General features: G+C 38.2%; 2 protein-coding genes across 2 annotated transcripts; one reads left to right on the top strand and one right to left on the bottom strand.

The window, feature by feature from the left end:
• Window positions 1-1,812: 1,812 nt before the first annotated feature.
• On the bottom strand, window positions 1,813-5,248 carry LOC141822448 (potassium transporter 7-like). Its single transcript, XM_074709897.1, has 3 exons — window positions 5,000-5,248; window positions 3,299-3,821; window positions 1,813-2,492 (listed from the first exon to the last, which is right to left on the bottom strand). Exons 1-3 carry the CDS (start codon window positions 5,190-5,192, stop codon window positions 1,967-1,969), a joined length of 1,242 nt encoding a protein of 413 aa, XP_074565998.1. The 5' UTR covers window positions 5,193-5,248; the 3' UTR covers window positions 1,813-1,966.
• A 6,747-nt stretch (window positions 5,249-11,995) lies between these two features.
• On the top strand, window positions 11,996-15,716 carry LOC141822446 (potassium transporter 7-like). Its single transcript, XM_074709896.1, has 3 exons — window positions 11,996-12,244; window positions 13,423-13,945; window positions 14,752-15,716. Exons 1-3 carry the CDS (start codon window positions 12,052-12,054, stop codon window positions 15,275-15,277), a joined length of 1,242 nt encoding a protein of 413 aa, XP_074565997.1. The 5' UTR covers window positions 11,996-12,051; the 3' UTR covers window positions 15,278-15,716.
• The last annotated feature ends 1,540 nt before the right edge of the window (window positions 15,717-17,256 follow it).

Raw genomic sequence — 17,256 nt, 5'->3', positions numbered from 1 at the left:
TGTCGCCGGCAGCTGCTTGCGAACAACCCTGAGCGTGATTTCTCCAACAGAAAGAAGGCACGACGAAAGCTTCGATGCGGTGAGGACGACATGAGTGGATTAAAGATCCCCTTTCCGCTGTTTATTTATTCATCCTTTCCATTGGTTACTTATTTGATAATAATAGATGGATGGATATCTGAATCCATCTGCGGATCACTTTTTGAGTTTTGTTCATCGGCTCAGATGGAAAGTCTTCCTCCTCTATCGCATCTCCACCCTCGTTGAGCGCTGCGGCTTTTGTAACTTTTCCTTGAATGACTGCCAGCTTTCAATTCTCGAACAAAGAGCACAGCGTAGTCTTCTTGGTCACCGGCGACAACCCAATACATGAACAACCCATGAAACCCACCGACTACAAGGAGTACTCCATTCATCATCCGCTCAAATCAGCAGAAAAAGTTTCCTATTCCTGTTGCTTTCCTGCTTCTATCCAAGCCCATGGCAACAGCTTCTTAGTCGGGTCCTTGCTTTGGAATTAGAGGTGAAGCCGACGAGCTTGAGCTCAGCAAGCAACAGTCGTCGATCGTCGTGGCTGCTTCTACACCAGCTGCTCCGAAGAAGAAGCGAAATCATGCTGGAAATCCGAGTAACTCGGCTGTCTTCTTTGTTTTGTTTTGAGCATATTCAGTATTGTTGGAGGATGTTGATGGACCGCGGCGATCAAACCATCATATCCGAATGCCGAGGTAATCGCACTGTCGTCGAAGACGCTGTTGGAGACGAACCGGTTCGTCTGCGAGGTGTGCAACGAGAGGTTCCAGTGGGAACAAAACCTCCAACTGCACTGGCGAGGGCACAACCTCCAAAATCGTGGCTCGCCTTCCGCCATGCGGCGACGATGAGGACGAAGACGCCCAGGGAACAGGCGTGCGCGAAGGGCTTCGCTCGCCTCCACCGCAAGTTCGATCGATCCTCTTCGACGTAATGAACACCATTGTTTACTTCTGATAGTAAAAGAATTTCAATTATAAATTATAATTGTATTCTTGCTTAAAAAAATGATAATCCATGAAAATTTCCCGCTCAGGATAAATTTCAATTATATACAAAAGGCTTTGAAATTCTCTCCATTCAAGCAAAATAGAAAAATAAAATAAGGAGCAAAACTTTTTTTTTTTTGACTAAATCTTCTAATTGGCTCACTTCTGGTGAAGAAAATACAAGTTACAAACTTTAAAAATTCAACTAAATTTAAAAACTAACCATCTTAGTTGGATAAACTTAATAAAAAGAATAAAATTCATGTACAAAAATTGAGGGTGGAATAATTTAAAAATAACCTCAATTAATAATGACTTGCCAAGCGAAAATTGATAAGCAAAATTTACAAAATTGGTCCAGTTCGACCAGAAACCAGAGGTCTGTTGAGTTCAGTAAGCACAGTAAACAAAACTTTCAATTGAACCAGAATTTAAAACTACAAATGAACATTTTGTTAGAAAGCTTTGAAGAACAACAATCCAATATTGAATAAACTCGTTCAGGCAGAGAGCACAGGAAAAAAAGTTCGCTGATAAGTATCACAAGAAACATATTGAACAAAACTATAATTTTGTTAGTTCGCAATCTAATGAACATGTCGATATTTGTGTGAAAACGCACCATAGGGGCATAGTTCAACGAACTATGATAGCAAAATTTATTGAACAATTATATAGCTGTCAGATCATTTTTCCATGGCTGTTAAAAGGGAGAAAAGTTTCACCGAGAGATCAATTGATAAATCGGTTGTGTTGTTTATGAAAGGCAGAAAGCATGAAGGCTGCATAGTAAATGGGTGATCAGCTCTCTAATAAATATTTTGTTAGCGTTCAGAGATCCCGGTCAGCTGAAACTACATATCGAATCATCCTTCAAAATGATCCAGTCATGTGAAAGACTAATGGGGTAAATTCAACTAAGAAATGAAAATTTAACTGGGCAATCAGACCATGTAAGTCATGCCCACCTGCATCAGATTTGTGTGGGGAACACTTAAAGATGCAATACCTCTTCTGCAGTTCTTTCTAAGGAACGCATAGAAGTAGTTTATAACCAACTTCTTTATAAACCAAGATTCCTTTCTCGCCCTAATGTCACCGTGCCCAAGGAGATAAACAACCCCTGATTCTTTTGCCTTGTGTATGAATGAGAGCTCTCGTTCGAGGCTAAAATGTGCTTCTGTCAGAGACTCATCATGTGGCTCATCAAAGGAAGTACTAGCTTCCGAGCTTGCCTTATCAATGGGCCCATAACCAGACAAGAGTGGCACACCGAGGGAGTATACAGTGCCATTGGGAGCGACAAGAATGTTTGTGGATGAGTCTTCTTTCTCAAAATCTGTGTCAGCATCTTCACCACTCTCTAGTGACCTTTCTTGGGCTTCTCGACGTATAAACTTCTCCAGGCTTTCAATCAAAAGCTGTTCAAATGTTTGGTGATGTTCCTTTCGCACATCCTTGTAGCCATATCTGCATCAAGCAGCTACAACTGTGATCGCAAGCATAATGGTGAATTGTGGGGACAAGATCATTTAACTAGAAGCAAAATGCAAAAAGAAAATGGACAATATGGTTAATATCATTAAACCAATAACAGCAAAGAGCATGGCTTTACAGATTCTGTGATTAGTTGATAACAGGATATTGAAACCAATGGTTGAGTGCCATTTTATGGACTTTTTGGTCTCCAGCTAGAATGGTACAATTTAGGCAGGCCTTAAATTATACCTAGATAAATTTAAATTGATTTTACTCCTTTAATTTCCTTCCTCTTAACCTATTTAGCTTTAACAATAAGAATAACAATTAGATAATCGATTAAATTAAAATTCTATCATATCACTCGAGATGAATTCAACTGAGTTTTACTCCATCAATCCTCTTCCATCTCTAGAAATTTGACTGTATCAATTAAATAATTAATTGAATTAGAAGTTCAAAGAAACAAGTTCCAAAAGTATAGCAAATATCTTGACTAAATGTTTAACATTACTTAAGATTATCATTAATCAAGTATATATCAACACACTTTGACATGTGCCTAAATGTTATGGGACGCAGCATGACCGGCATAAGAGAGATACCCATGCTGACCAAATTTCATTAATTTTCCAAAATGATAAATTTCACATGTGCCACCATCAAGAAAATTCAAACCGTAACTGATACAAGTTCTTCTTTTTGTTTTCTGATGTTGAATAGAAGACACCCATAGTTAATATCAGTAGAAGATGGTTGAGTTCCATATATACAGCTCAAAATGTACTGTTTCTTACCGAGCAATGCAACGGAACATGTGATAGCTCTTGGGGCAGACACGCCTAAACAGAAACCTTTCAGTCTGAGGCACTACAGGAACAGGCACGTATTTTATGCACACAAATATGATCATTGAGTGGATTGCTGGCAAGGTGGTCAAGAAATGACCAAAGATTGCAGGGATTCCTCTAACCAGCTCATTATAAACTAAGCCAATTCCAGGGGCCCTAATAGTACCCAGGCTGCAACCGAGATCCAACATCAAGTCCATCGATAGCTTCTGTTTCACTTCAGTTTCATACTTAAGCTTGCTGCCGTAATTCCATATGTACATTATCATGAATAATACCACTGCGAAAACTAACATCACCCAACTTCCATCCACCACACTGCCCAAAACAGAAGAGAAGAAAAGCAATTCCAACCCCAGAAAGAAGGTTAAGAAACAGAACACAATCATAATGTTAATCTGCCATATAAGAAGCATAATGATAGTCACTAAGATTGTGGTCATGATCATTACGCCAAGTTCAGCAATGCCTGCAGAATAACCCCACATTAGGAGGTAGGCAAATAAAAAAGAAATATGTAGAATGCTGACCTACTTCCAGCAGAAAAGGATAACACTGAAAATTCAGAAAGGTAGAGCGCAAAATTAAGGAAATAGAAACAAATGGTATTGCTGGAAATGTTCATGATTTTCTGGAGATAAATGGACTGCATTTAAGCTCGACAGGCACTTGGAACTTTGATCTTCATGAATATGATTATATCACAAGTTATTGGTCAGCAACCAAAAGAACAAGAATTGAGCCCCAATTTAATCCTGGTTAAAGGATAAGTGATCTAGCAAATTAAAATTCAATAAAAAGGAGTTAGTATAGAAAATCAAGTAGAACAGAGAGAGATCTTCACAGGCGTATTTCATGCTGAAACTTCTTTTGTTAAAGTTTCCTTATGGTGTCAACAGAAAAGTGAATATCAACAGAACAAAATAGTTTGTTTGATTTAGGGTATTGCATTGATGTTCTAATACAACTAAGATTACAAGGTATAAGAACACGGGTTGACATGAACATCAAATTACTTTTTTTTGTTGCCATAAACATCAAGAATATTGATGTGTGATTGTATGTGTGTATATGTAGATAAATTAGGGACCAATAAACAAGATAATGTATTCTGATGTTACATCCAAGTTCACCAGTAATAGTCTGTATGGAACCCCCAGAAGTTGATGCAATCGTGTCCCAATTATCAAACATGTGTATAATAGAATCAAACCTGCATTCTAGCTTAGAAATCTTATATGGAAGCATTTAACTCCTCGCTATGTGCCTAATTGTATCTTGTGAGTAATTCTTGTGAATTCAATGGCAGAAAAAGATCCATGTTGCATACCCTATATAGTTGGGGCAAGCATGATTTGATGATGATCATGATCTGTGTTATCCTTATATTTTCCAGTTTATAGGTGTAGCTCCCACATCTTCAATGTAATAGGAAATAGATGCACAACGGTCAGTCAAAAAAAGAAACAACTATATACAAGAGTAAGCGATGTATTAATAATCTGCAGGCCAACAATTAACTAGTAAGATCATATTATCACCATCATATAAAGAACTATCAATGATTGTAATTCTGTTGAAGCATCAAAACCAAGCCAATGAAAAGATCGCTTTCCATAAAAAGACAAAGGAAAAGGAGATGAGCACCATATGCATTGCCGATCTTATTTATGCTCCCAAAGGTAATAACAAATGCCACACAGAAAACCAGCAGAAACCAGTTTATCACTGGAATGTATATTTGGCCCATGAACTTCCGAGATGTGTGTATGATTTTAAGTCGGGGAAAACAACCAAGAGCTATTGATTGTTTTATGCATGAAAAAGTTGCTGTGGTCATTGCCCGACTTGCAATTAGTGCAGCTATAGTGGCTATAAAGAACACCGGCCAGAAAGCTCCTCCTGCAATTACATTAGGCCAGTCATGAACAAATATTTGTAAAACCATAAAACATAAACAAACAATGATAAACAAGCGTATAAGAAGTGGATATTTGACAAAAAATGATCTTCCACTGCTAGAGCATATTTAGTATACTGTATTAAGAAATGCTTTAAAAGCTGGAAAAGAGTTTTTTGGTTAAAGAAAGAGTTCATGAAAGAAATTTCTAGACATCCACCCAACAAGTATTGCTAACTTCACAAAGTCTTAAAGAGAAACTTTAAAACAACTATGATTCTCAAAGTGATGTGGCATAGCAATACCACACCAGATTCAAGAAATGGACAAAGCAACTTTAATAATATCTACTTTTGTCAAATCATTCAAATCACCTTTAAGCTGAGCCTCGGGGAGCCGCTTAAGGTGATAAGAATGAATCTAATATAAGTCAGCTAGCATTATGAGTTAGTTAGCACTAAATAAATGGACATGATGTAAAGATGCTCCACTATAGAGACATGAGTGAATGGTGATGGGGCCGAATGAGCACCCACTTCACTCATCATCCTCTATAAATGGGCTCTTAGTCCCTCCCCTCTTTGCAAGAAATCGACGAACTCGAAGTTCTTACTTAGAGAAGTCAGTTTGAGTCTTCAGTCTATAAGTAAGCTTGTAATTTAGCTAAGTTTGAATAAGATCTGTAAAGTTCTTTCTAGTTCTTCATACTTATCCTTATTCACTCTTGGCATTCACGCTTTATTTTGGTATCAGAGCTTGTTCATATGGCTGAGTAAAAACCCTTGCAGGATACTTAAGGGGAAGGAGTTGTTTTTGAGATTTAATTTTCTGAAATTCCTGACTAAATAAAAATGAAGCATGAATGCCAAGAGTGAATAAGGATAAGTATGAAGAACTTTACAGATCTTATTCAAACTTAGCTAAATTACAAGCTTACTTACAGACTGAAGACTCAAACTGACTTCTCTAAGTAAGAACTTCGAGTTCGTCGATTTCTTGCAAAGAGGGGAGGGACTGAGAGCCCATTTATAGAGGATGATGAGTGAACTGGGTGCTCATTGGGCCCCATCACCATTCACTCATGTCTCTATAGTGGAGCATCTTTACATCATGTCCATTTATTTAGTGCTAGCTGACTCATATTAGATTCATTCTTATCACCTTACGCGACTTCCCCGAGGCTCAGCTTAAAGGTGATTTGAATGATTTGACAAAAGTAGATATTATTAAAGTTGCTTTGGATTTGTCAGAGGCTCACCACCGCTCCTTTCACAACTTGAGCTGATTTAGGTTTCATAGGGTTAGCTTTAAGTGTAGTGCTAGGGTTTTGAGTTCCTCTGTGTGCTGCCTGACATAGGGTAATCTTGCCTTCTTGTCGTTGTCTCGGCCTCTGCTAAGATCACGCCAGGTGTCTTCTTTGAGGTAGAATATGTCGCACAGCTCATCAAGTTTGTTGATGAAGTGAACTGTTGTTTGTTGCTCCAGCTCGTTGAGTTCTTGGAAGATCCTTGAATCTTCTGCAAGGCTAAGTCCTCCTCGACGGATTTTACGCTTGTGCTCCCGGAGTTTGAAAGAGTAGATGTCATTTGGCTTATCAATCCAGCCAGCTTCGATGCAGATTTCTGGCTGGGTTGCTTCTATTCTTGGATTAGGGCTTGATCCAGCGACTGCATTACTTCTTGTGGCTGGGTCCATTCCCTGTAAACAAGGACGCAAACAAGACGGGATAAAGCGTCAGCAAGCTGGTTATCTTCAAAACTGTCCATGCAGTTCATAACAGCATGTATCTCAGCATCAATTGTAGACTTGGGAGGATTAAATTTGCCGTTGGCATATGCACATATTTTTTCCATAAATTTTGGGTCATATTTCATAGGCTTCCATTTGCAAATACTCCCCCAACCATCCATGCATCCATCCGTTTCCAAGATAATATAACATTACTCCGGGGGTATTTCAAGGCTAGGCAAGTTTCTTATAAGTGATTTTACTTGCCAAATTAGAGCCCAATCTTGGGAGTTCATCTTCTTTTCCCTTGTTGGTGAAGTTTTGGAGTAAAGAGGTCCCAATAATTTGTCCAAGTTTGAGATATAATTTCTGGGTTGAGGAGTTAATCCATGATCTTAGACCTTTTGTAGTTGTTAAATCTTCTTCTTTAAAATCGGCAATTTTGCTGATTATATGTGACTGCAATTGAATTTTGCGGCTTCCTATTGTTGCTCCAAGGAAGTCAATGATCATCGATATATATGGCTATGAAACTTTCAGTACCTCGGAATTAGTTGTCCATTTTTCTTTGAAAAATTGTAGGAGCTTGTTCATATGGCATCACAAGCCATTCATACAGACCATCAGGGACCCAGAAAATAGTCCACTCAATAGAGTCCTCATGCAGTGCCACTTGATGAAAGCCGGATTTAAGATCAAATTTAGAATAGATAGAACTGTTACCTATTCTCTTAATGATGGTGTTTATGCTAGGAAGGCTGTACTGATCCTTATGAGTGTTGTCATTAAGCCTTTTGTAATTAAAGACCATTCTTTCCTTCTCTTTCTTCTCCTAACCTGTCTTTGGATCCACAGTAGTTCCTGAATATACTATTAAGGTAGTGGTCCTATGCTTGCTTTTGCTCGACCTTATTACTTTGAGCTCAAGCAACTGTTTAACGTGATGTCTGAATGAGTCATGCATTTGTGGGGTTACATGCTTCAGAGGCCTATCTTCAATCACCAGTTCAGGATTTTTGATGTCTAGTTGGCACTTGATTAAGTTTCGTTGCCAATGTAACATAGGATTTTCTCCTATAATTCTTGAGGACTTTAAATCACAGATTAGTTCATTATATTTAAACTCAAATCTTGGATGTACCTCTATGCTGGCTTCCATATTGACTGCTTGCGTAATCTGCAAGTATTCTTCTTCTTCCAGTTCTAACTCCTCAATTGCTGCAGTTACCATGGGGGTTACTTGCTGAGTCTTTATGGTTGTGATGTTTTTGTAGAAAGTTAATTCATCTCCTTCAATTCGCACTCCTCCATGAACTGAGCGGATGAAGTTACACCCCAGAATCATCTGTATACTTCCACCTAACTTCATATGAAAAGTATATGTGTAAGGTATTTTAAATGAATGTTCTTCTATCCTCATCATACCATACTTCAACTTCTTAGTGGCTCTGATACCATATGAACAAGCTCCTACAAGGATTAACTCCTCAACCCAAGCCACTAAGAAGTTGAAGTATGGTATGATGAGGATAGCAGAACATTCATTTAAAATACCTTACACATATACTTTTCATATGAAGTTAGGTGGAAGTATACAGATGATTCTGGGGTGTAACTTCATCCGCTCAGTTCATGGAGGAGTGCGAATTGAAGGAGATGAATTAACTTTCTACAAAAACATCACAACCATAAAGACTCAGCAAGTAACCCCCATGGTAACTGCAGCAATTGAGGAGTTAGAACTGGAAGAAGAAGAATACTTGCAGATTACGCAAGCAGTCAATATGGAAGCCAGCATAGAGGTACATCCAAGATTTGAGTTTAAATATAATGAACTAATCTGTGATTTAAAGTCCTCATGAATTATAGGAGAAAATCCTATGTTACATTGGCAACGAAACTTAATCAAGTGCCAACTAGACATCAAAAATCCTGAACTGGTGATTGAAGATAGGCCTCTGAAGCATGTAACCCCACAAATGCATGACTCATTCAGACATCACGTTAAACAGTTGCTTGAGCTCAAAGTAATAAGGTCGAGCAAAAGCAAGCACAGGACCACTGCCTTAATAGTATATTCAGGAACTACTGTGGATCCAAAGACAGGTCAGGAGAAGAAAGAGAAGGAAAGAATGGTCTTTAATTACAAAAGGCTTAATGACAACACTCATAAGGATCAGTACAGCCTTCCTTGCATAAACACCATCATTAAGAGAATAGTTAACAGTTCTATCTATTCTAAATTTTATCTTAAATCCGGCTTTCATCAAGTGGCACTGCATGAGGACTCTATTGAGTGGACTATTTTCTGGGTCCCTGATGGTCTGTATGAATGGCTTGTGATGCCATTCGGGCTCAAAAATGCTCCTGCAATTTTTCAAAGAAAAATGAACAACTACTTCCGAGGTACTGAAAGTTTCATAGCCATATATATCGATGATATATTGGTTTTCTCTAACAATGAAGCAGAGCATTTGAAGATTATGTTAGAAATATATCGTAACAATGGGCTCATACTAAGTCCAACAAAAATGAAGATAGGGGTTAAATGCATTGACTTCCTTGGAGCAACAATAGGAAGCCGCAAAATTCAATTGCAGTCACATATAATCAGCAAAATTGCCGATTTCAAGGAAGAAGATTTAACAACTACAAAAGGTCTAAGATCATGGTTAGGGCTCCTCAACTACTCCAGAAATTATATCCCAAACTTGGGCAAATTATTGGGACCTCTTTACTCCAAAACTTCACCAACAGGGGAAAAGAAGATGAACTCCCAAGATTGGGCTCTAATTTGGCAAGTAAAATCACTTATAAGAAACTTGCCTAGCCTTGAAATACCCTCGGAGCAATGTTATATTATCTTGGAAACGGACGGATGCATGGATGGTTGGGGGGGGGGGGGGGGGGGGGGGGGGGGTATCTGCAAATGGAAGCCTATGAAATATGACCCAAAATTTGTGGAAAAAATATGTGCATATGCCAGTGGCAAATTTAATCCTCCCAAGTCTACAATTGATGCTGAGATACATGCTGTTATGAACAGCATGGACAGTTTTAAGATATATTATCTTGATAAGGAAGAAATCACCATCCGGACGGACTGCCAGGCTATTATTAGCTTCTTTAACAAAACGGCCCAAAATAAACCTTCCAGAGTCCGCTGGATCTCTTTCACGGATTTCATTACGGGCCTGGGAATTCCTATCTATTTTCAGCACATTGAAGGTGAAGATAACCAGCTTGCTGAAGCTTTATCCCGTCTTGTTTGCGTCCTTGTTTACAGGGAATGGACCCAGCCACAAGAAGTAATGCAGTCGCTGGATCAAGCCCTAATCCAAGAATAGAAGCAACCCAGCCAGAAATCTGCATCGAAGCTGGCTGGATTGATAAGCCAAATGACATCTACTCTTTCAAACTCCGGGAGCACAAGCGTAAAATCCGCCGAGGAGGACTTAGCCTTGCAGAAGATTCAAGGATCTTCCAAGAACTCAACGAGCTGGAGCAACAAACAACAGTTCACTTCATCAACAAACTTGATGAGCTGTGCGACATATTCTACCTCAAAGAAGACACCTGGCGTGATCTTAGCGGAGGCCGAGACAACGACAAGAAGGCAAGATTACCCTATGTCAGGCAGCACACAGAGGAACTCAAAACCCTAGCACTACAGTTAAAGCTAACCCTATGAAACCTAAATCAGCTCAAGTTGTGAAAGGAGCGGTGGTGAGCCTCTGACAAATCCCGAGCAAATCCAAAGCAACTTTAATAATATCTACTTTTGTCAAATCATTCAAATCACCTTTAAGCTGAGCCTCGGAGAGCCGCGTAAGGTGATAAGAATGAATCTAATATGAGTCAGCTAGCATTATGAGTCAGCTAGCACTAAATAAATGGACATGATGTAAAGATGCTCCACTATAGAGACATGAGTGAATGGTGATGGGGCCCAATGAGCACCCAGTTCACTCATCATCCTCTATAAATGGGCTCTCAGTCCCTCCCCTCTTTGCAAGAAATCGACGAACTCGAAGTTCTTACTTAGAGAAGTCAGTTTGAGTCTTCAGTCTGTAAGTAAGCTTGTAATTTAGCTAAGTTTGAATAATATCTGTAAAGTTCTTCATACTTATCCTTATTCACTCTTGGCATTCATGCTTCATTTTTATTTAGTCAGGAATTTCAGAAAATTAAATCTCAAAAACAACTCCTTCCCCTTAAGTATCCTGCAAGGGTTTTTACTCAGCCATATGAACAAGCTCTGATACCAAAATGAAGTGTGAATGCCAAGAGTGAATAAGGATAAGTATGAAGAACTAGAAAGAACTTTACAGATCTTATTCAAACTTAGCTAAATTACAAGCTTACTTATAGACTGAAGACTCAAACTGACTTCTCTAAGTAAGAACTTCGAGTTCGTCGATTTCTTGCAAAGAGGGGAGGGACTAAGAGCCCATTTATAGAGGATGATGAGTGAACTGGGTGCTCATTCGGCCCCATCACCATTCACTCATGTCTCTATAGTGGAGCATCTTTACATCATGTCCATTTATTTAGTGCTAACTAACTCATAATGCTAGCTGACTCATATTAGATTCATTCTTATCACCTTAAGCGGCTCCCCGAGGCTCAGCTTAAAGGTGATTTGAATGATTTGACAAAAGTAGATATTATTAAAGTTGCTTTGTCCATTTCTTGAATCTGGTCTGGTATTGCTATGCCACATCACTTTGAGAATCATAGTTGTCTTAAAGTTTATCTTTAAGACTTTGTGAAGTTAGCAATACTTGTTGGGTGGATGACTAGAAATTTCTTTCATGTACTCTTTCTTTAACCAAAAAACTCTTTTCCAGCTTTTCAAGCATTTCTTAATACAGTATACTAAATATGCTCTAGCAGTGGAAGATCATTTTTTGTCAAATATCCACTTCTTATACGCTTGTTTATCATTGTTTGTTTATGTTTTATGGTTTTACAAATATTTGTTCATGACTGGCCTAATGTAATTGCAGGAGGAGCTTTCTGGCCGGTGTTCTTTATAGCCACTATAGCTGCACTAATTGCAAGTCGGGCAATGACCACAGCAACTTTTTCATGCATAAAACAATCAATAGCTCTTGGTTGTTTTCCCCGACTTAAAATCATACACACATCTCGGAAGTTCATGGGCCAAATATACATTCCAGTGATAAACTGGTTTCTGCTGGTTTTCTGTGTGGCATTTGTTATTACCTTTGGGAGCATATATAAGATCGGCAATGCATATGGTGCTCATCTCCTTTTCCTTTGTCTTTTTATGGAAAGCGATCTTTTCATTGGCTTGGTTTTGATGCTTCAACAGAATTGCAATCATTGATAGTTCTTTATATGATGGTGATAATATGATCTGACTAGTTAATTGTTGGCCTGCAGATTATAAATACATCGCTTACTCTTGTATATAGTTGTTTCTTTTTTTGACTGACCGTTGTGCATCTATTTCCTATTACATTGAAGATGTGGGAGCTACACCTATAAACTGGAAAATATAAGGATAACACAGATCATGATCATCATCAAATCATGCTTGCCCCAACTATATAGGGTATGCAACATGGATCTTTTTCTGCCATTGAATTCACAAGAATTACTCACAAGATACAATTAGGCACATAGCGAGGAGTTAAATGCTTCCATATAAGATTTCTAAGCTAGAATGCAGGTTTGATTCTATTATACACATGTTTGATAATTGGGACACGATTGCATCAACTTCTGGGGGTTCCATACAGACTATTACTGGTGAACTTGGATGTAACATCAGAATACATTATCTTGTTTATTGGTCCCGAATTTATCTACATATACACACATACAATCACACATCAATATTCTTGATGTTTATGGCAACAAAAAAAAGTAATTTGATGTTCATGTCAACCCGTGTTCTTATACCTTGTAATCTTAGTTGTATTAGAACATCAATGCAATACCCTAAATCAAACAAACTATTTTGTTCTGTTGATATTCACTTTTCTGTTGACACCATAAGGAAACTTTAACAAAAGAAGTTTCAGCATGAAATACGCCTGTGAAGATCTCTCTCTGTTCTACTTGATTTTCTATACTAACTCCTTTTTATTGAATTTTAATTTGCTAGATCACTTATCCTTTAACCAGGATTAAATTGGGGCTCAATTCTTGTTCTTTTGGTTGCTGACCAATAACTTGTGATATAATCATATTCATGAAGATCAAAGTTCCAAGTGCCTGTCGAGCTTAAATGCAGTCCATTTATCTCCAGAAAATCATGAACATTTCCAGCAATACCATTTGTTTCTATTTCCTTAATTTTGCGCTCTACCTTTCTGAATTTTCAGTGTTATCCTTTTCTGCTGGAAGTAGGTCAGCATTCTACATATTTCTTTTTTATTTGCCTACCTCCTAATGTGGGGTTATTCTGCAGGCATTGCTGAACTTGGCGTAATGATCATGACCACAATCTTAGTGACTATCATTATGCTTCTTATATGGCAGATTAACATTATGATTGTGTTCTGTTTCTTAACCTTCTTTCTGGGGTTGGAATTGCTTTTCTTCTCTTCTGTTTTGGGCAGTGTGGTGGATGGAAGTTGGGTGATGTTAGTTTTCGCAGTGGTATTATTCATGATAATGTACATATGGAATTACGGCAGCAAGCTTAAGTATGAAACTGAAGTGAAACAGAAGCTATCGATGGACTTGATGTTGGATCTCGGTTGCAGCCTGGGTACTATTAGGGCCCCTGGAATTGGCTTAGTTTATAATGAGCTGGTTAGAGGAATCCCTGCAATCTTTGGTCATTTCTTGACCACCTTGCCAGCAATCCACTCAATGATCATATTTGTGTGCATAAAATACGTGCCTGTTCCTGTAGTGCCTCAGACTGAAAGGTTTCTGTTTAGGCGTGTCTGCCCCAAGAGCTATCACATGTTCCGTTGCATTGCTCGGTAAGAAACAGTACATTTTGAGCTGTATATATGGAACTCAACCATCTTCTACTGATATTAACTATGGGTGTCTTCTATTCAACATCAGAAAACAAAAAGAAGAACTTGTATCAGTTACGGTTTGAATTTTCTTGATGGTGGCACATGTGAAATTTATCATTTTGGAAAATTAATGAAATTTGGTCAGCATGGGTATCTCTCTTATGCCGGTCATGCTGCGTCCCATAACATTTAGGCACATGTCAAAGTGTGTTGATATATACTTGATTAATGATAATCTTAAGTAATGTTAAACATTTAGTCAAGATATTTGCTATACTTTTGGAACTTGTTTCTTTGAACTTCTAATTCAATTAATTATTTAATTGATACAGTCAAATTTCTAGAGATGGAAGAGGATTGATGGAGTAAAACTCAGTTGAATTCATCTCGAGTGATATGATAGAATTTTAATTTAATCGATTATCTAATTGTTATTCTTATTGTTAAAGCTAAATAGGTTAAGAGGAAGGAAATTAAAGGAGTAAAATCAATTTAAATTTATCTAGGTATAATTTAAGGCCTGCCTAAATTGTACCATTCTAGCTGGAGACCAAAAAGTCCATAAAATGGCACTCAACCATTGGTTTCAATATCCTGTTATCAACTAATCACAGAATCTGTAAAGCCATGCTCTTTGCTGTTATTGGTTTAATGATATTAACCATATTGTCCATTTTCTTTTTGCATTTTGCTTCTAGTTAAATGATCTTGTCCCCACAATTCACCATTATGCTTGCGATCACAGTTGTAGCTGCTTGATGCAGATATGGCTACAAGGATGTGCGAAAGGAACATCACCAAACATTTGAACAGCTTTTGATTGAAAGCCTGGAGAAGTTTATACGTCGAGAAGCCCAAGAAAGGTCACTAGAGAGTGGTGAAGATGCTGACACAGATTTTGAGAAAGAAGACTCATCCACAAACATTCTTGTCGCTCCCAATGGCACTGTATACTCCCTCGGTGTGCCACTCTTGTCTGGTTATGGGCCCATTGATAAGGCAAGCTCGGAAGCTAGTACTTCCTTTGATGAGCCACATGATGAGTCTCTGACAGAAGCACACTTTAGCCTCGAACGAGAGCTCTCATTCATACACAAGGCAAAAGAATCAGGGGTTGTTTATCTCCTTGGGCACGGTGACATTAGGGCGAGAAAGGAATCTTGGTTTATAAAGAAGTTGGTTATAAACTACTTCTATGCGTTCCTTAGAAAGAACTGCAGAAGAGGTATTGCATCTTTAAGTGTTCCCCACACAAATCTGATGCAGGTGGGCATGACTTACATGGTCTGATTGCCCAGTTAAATTTTCATTTCTTAGTTGAATTTACCCCATTAGTCTTTCACATGACTGGATCATTTTGAAGGATGATTCGATATGTAGTTTCAGCTGACCGGGATCTCTGAACGCTAACAAAATATTTATTAGAGAGCTGATCACTTACTATGCAGCCTTCATGCTTTCTGCCTTTCATAAACAACACAACCGATTTATCAATTGATCTCTCGGTGAAACTTTTCTCCCTTTTAACAGCCATGGAAAAATGATCTGACAGCTATATAATTGTTCAATAAATTTTGCTATCATAGTTCGTTGAACTATGCCCCTATGGTGAGTTTTCACACAAATATCGACATGTTCATTAGATTGCGAACTAACAAAATTATAGTTTTGTTCAATATGTTTCTTGTGATACTTATCAGCGAACTTTTTTTCCTGTGCTCTCTGCCTGAACGAGTTTATTCAATATTGGATTGTTGTTCTTCAAAGCTTTCTAACAAAATGTTCATTTGTAGTTTTAAATTCTGGTTCAATTGAAAGTTTTGTTTACTGTGCTTACTGAACTCAACAGACCTCTGGTTTCTAGTCCAACTGGACCAATTTTGTAAATTTTGCTTATCAATTTTCGCTTGGCAAGTCATTATTAATTGAGGTTATTTTTAAATTATTCCACCCTCAATTTTTGTACATGAATTTTATTCTTTTTATTAAGTTTATTCCAACTAAGATGGTTAGCTTTTAAATTTAGTTGAATTTTTAAAGTTTGTAACTTGTATTTTCTTCACCAGAAGTGAGCCAATTAGAAGATTTAGTCAAAAAAAAAAAGTTTTTGCTCCTTATTTTATTTTTCTATTTTGCTTGAATGGAGAGAATTTCAAAGCCTTGCGTATATAAGTAGTGATTTTATATTGCCATCAAAATATTTGACGAATTTATGTATTTTCTTAAAAAATTGCTTCTTCATGATAAAAAAAAAAGAAAAAATGTGTTCCTTTTATTTCAAATTCACGCTCATGTTTTGATCTTATCAAAAGAGCATTCTGTATCTCTTCTTATTACTTCTATTTAGGAGCGAATGGTTTTAATGAGATTATTCATTTTTGCTAGTCTTAAATAAATATCATTTTAATTTCTCTTATACTTTAGACCTACTTTGCATGTTTATTAAGCAAGAATAACGTTGAAGTAACAATGATGTTCCTTACGTCGAAGAGGATCGATCGAACTTGCGGTGGAGGCGGGCGAAGCCCTTCGCGCACGCCTGTTCCCTGGGCGTCTTCGTCCTCATCGTCGCCGCAGGGCGGAAGGCAATCCACCTCGCGAGTCATGGGCGCCCGCCTCGCGAGCCACGATTTTGGAGGTTGTGCCCTCGCCAGTGCAGTTGGAACCGGTTCGTCTCCAACAGCGTCTTCGACGACAGTGCGATTGCCTCGGCATTCGGATATGATGATTTGATCGCCGCCGTCCATCAACATCCTCCAACAATACTGAATATACTCAAAACAGAACAATGAAGACAGACGAGTTACTCGGATTTCCAGCATGATTTCGCTTCTTCTTCGGAGCAGCTGGTGTAGAAAGCAGCGGCGACGATCGACGACTGCTGAGCTCAAAATAGCCTGGCAATCTGTTCGAATTACCAATTCTTCCTTGTCCAGAAAATATATTTTTAAAGCTTCTAAAGAATTCATCACAGCATGAATTTCAGCATCAATAGTGGATTTTGGGGGGTTAAATTTGCCACTAGCATATGCACATATCTTCTCAGAAGATTTTGGGTCGAATTTATGAGGTTTCCACTTGCAGATACCTCCCCAACCATCCATACACCCATCTGTTTCAAGAATAACATAGCAATCTTCAGGTGGGATTTCCAGAGCTGGTAACTTCTTCACAGTGGTCTTGATCTGCTTAACCAGATTCCAATCCTGAGAATTCATCCGTTTATCACCATTTGGGCTAGTCTTCGCATATAATGGCCCAAGTAACTT

The sequence above is a fragment of the Curcuma longa genome, chromosome 2, assembly GCF_044706935.1.
Source record: "Curcuma longa cultivar G26 ecotype Majalengka, Jawa Barat chromosome 2, ITB_CL_G26_1.1, whole genome shotgun sequence".
In the NCBI taxonomy this organism is placed as follows: Eukaryota; Viridiplantae; Streptophyta; class Magnoliopsida; order Zingiberales; family Zingiberaceae; genus Curcuma; species Curcuma longa.
This window is presented reverse-complemented; position numbering and strand designations above follow the sequence as displayed.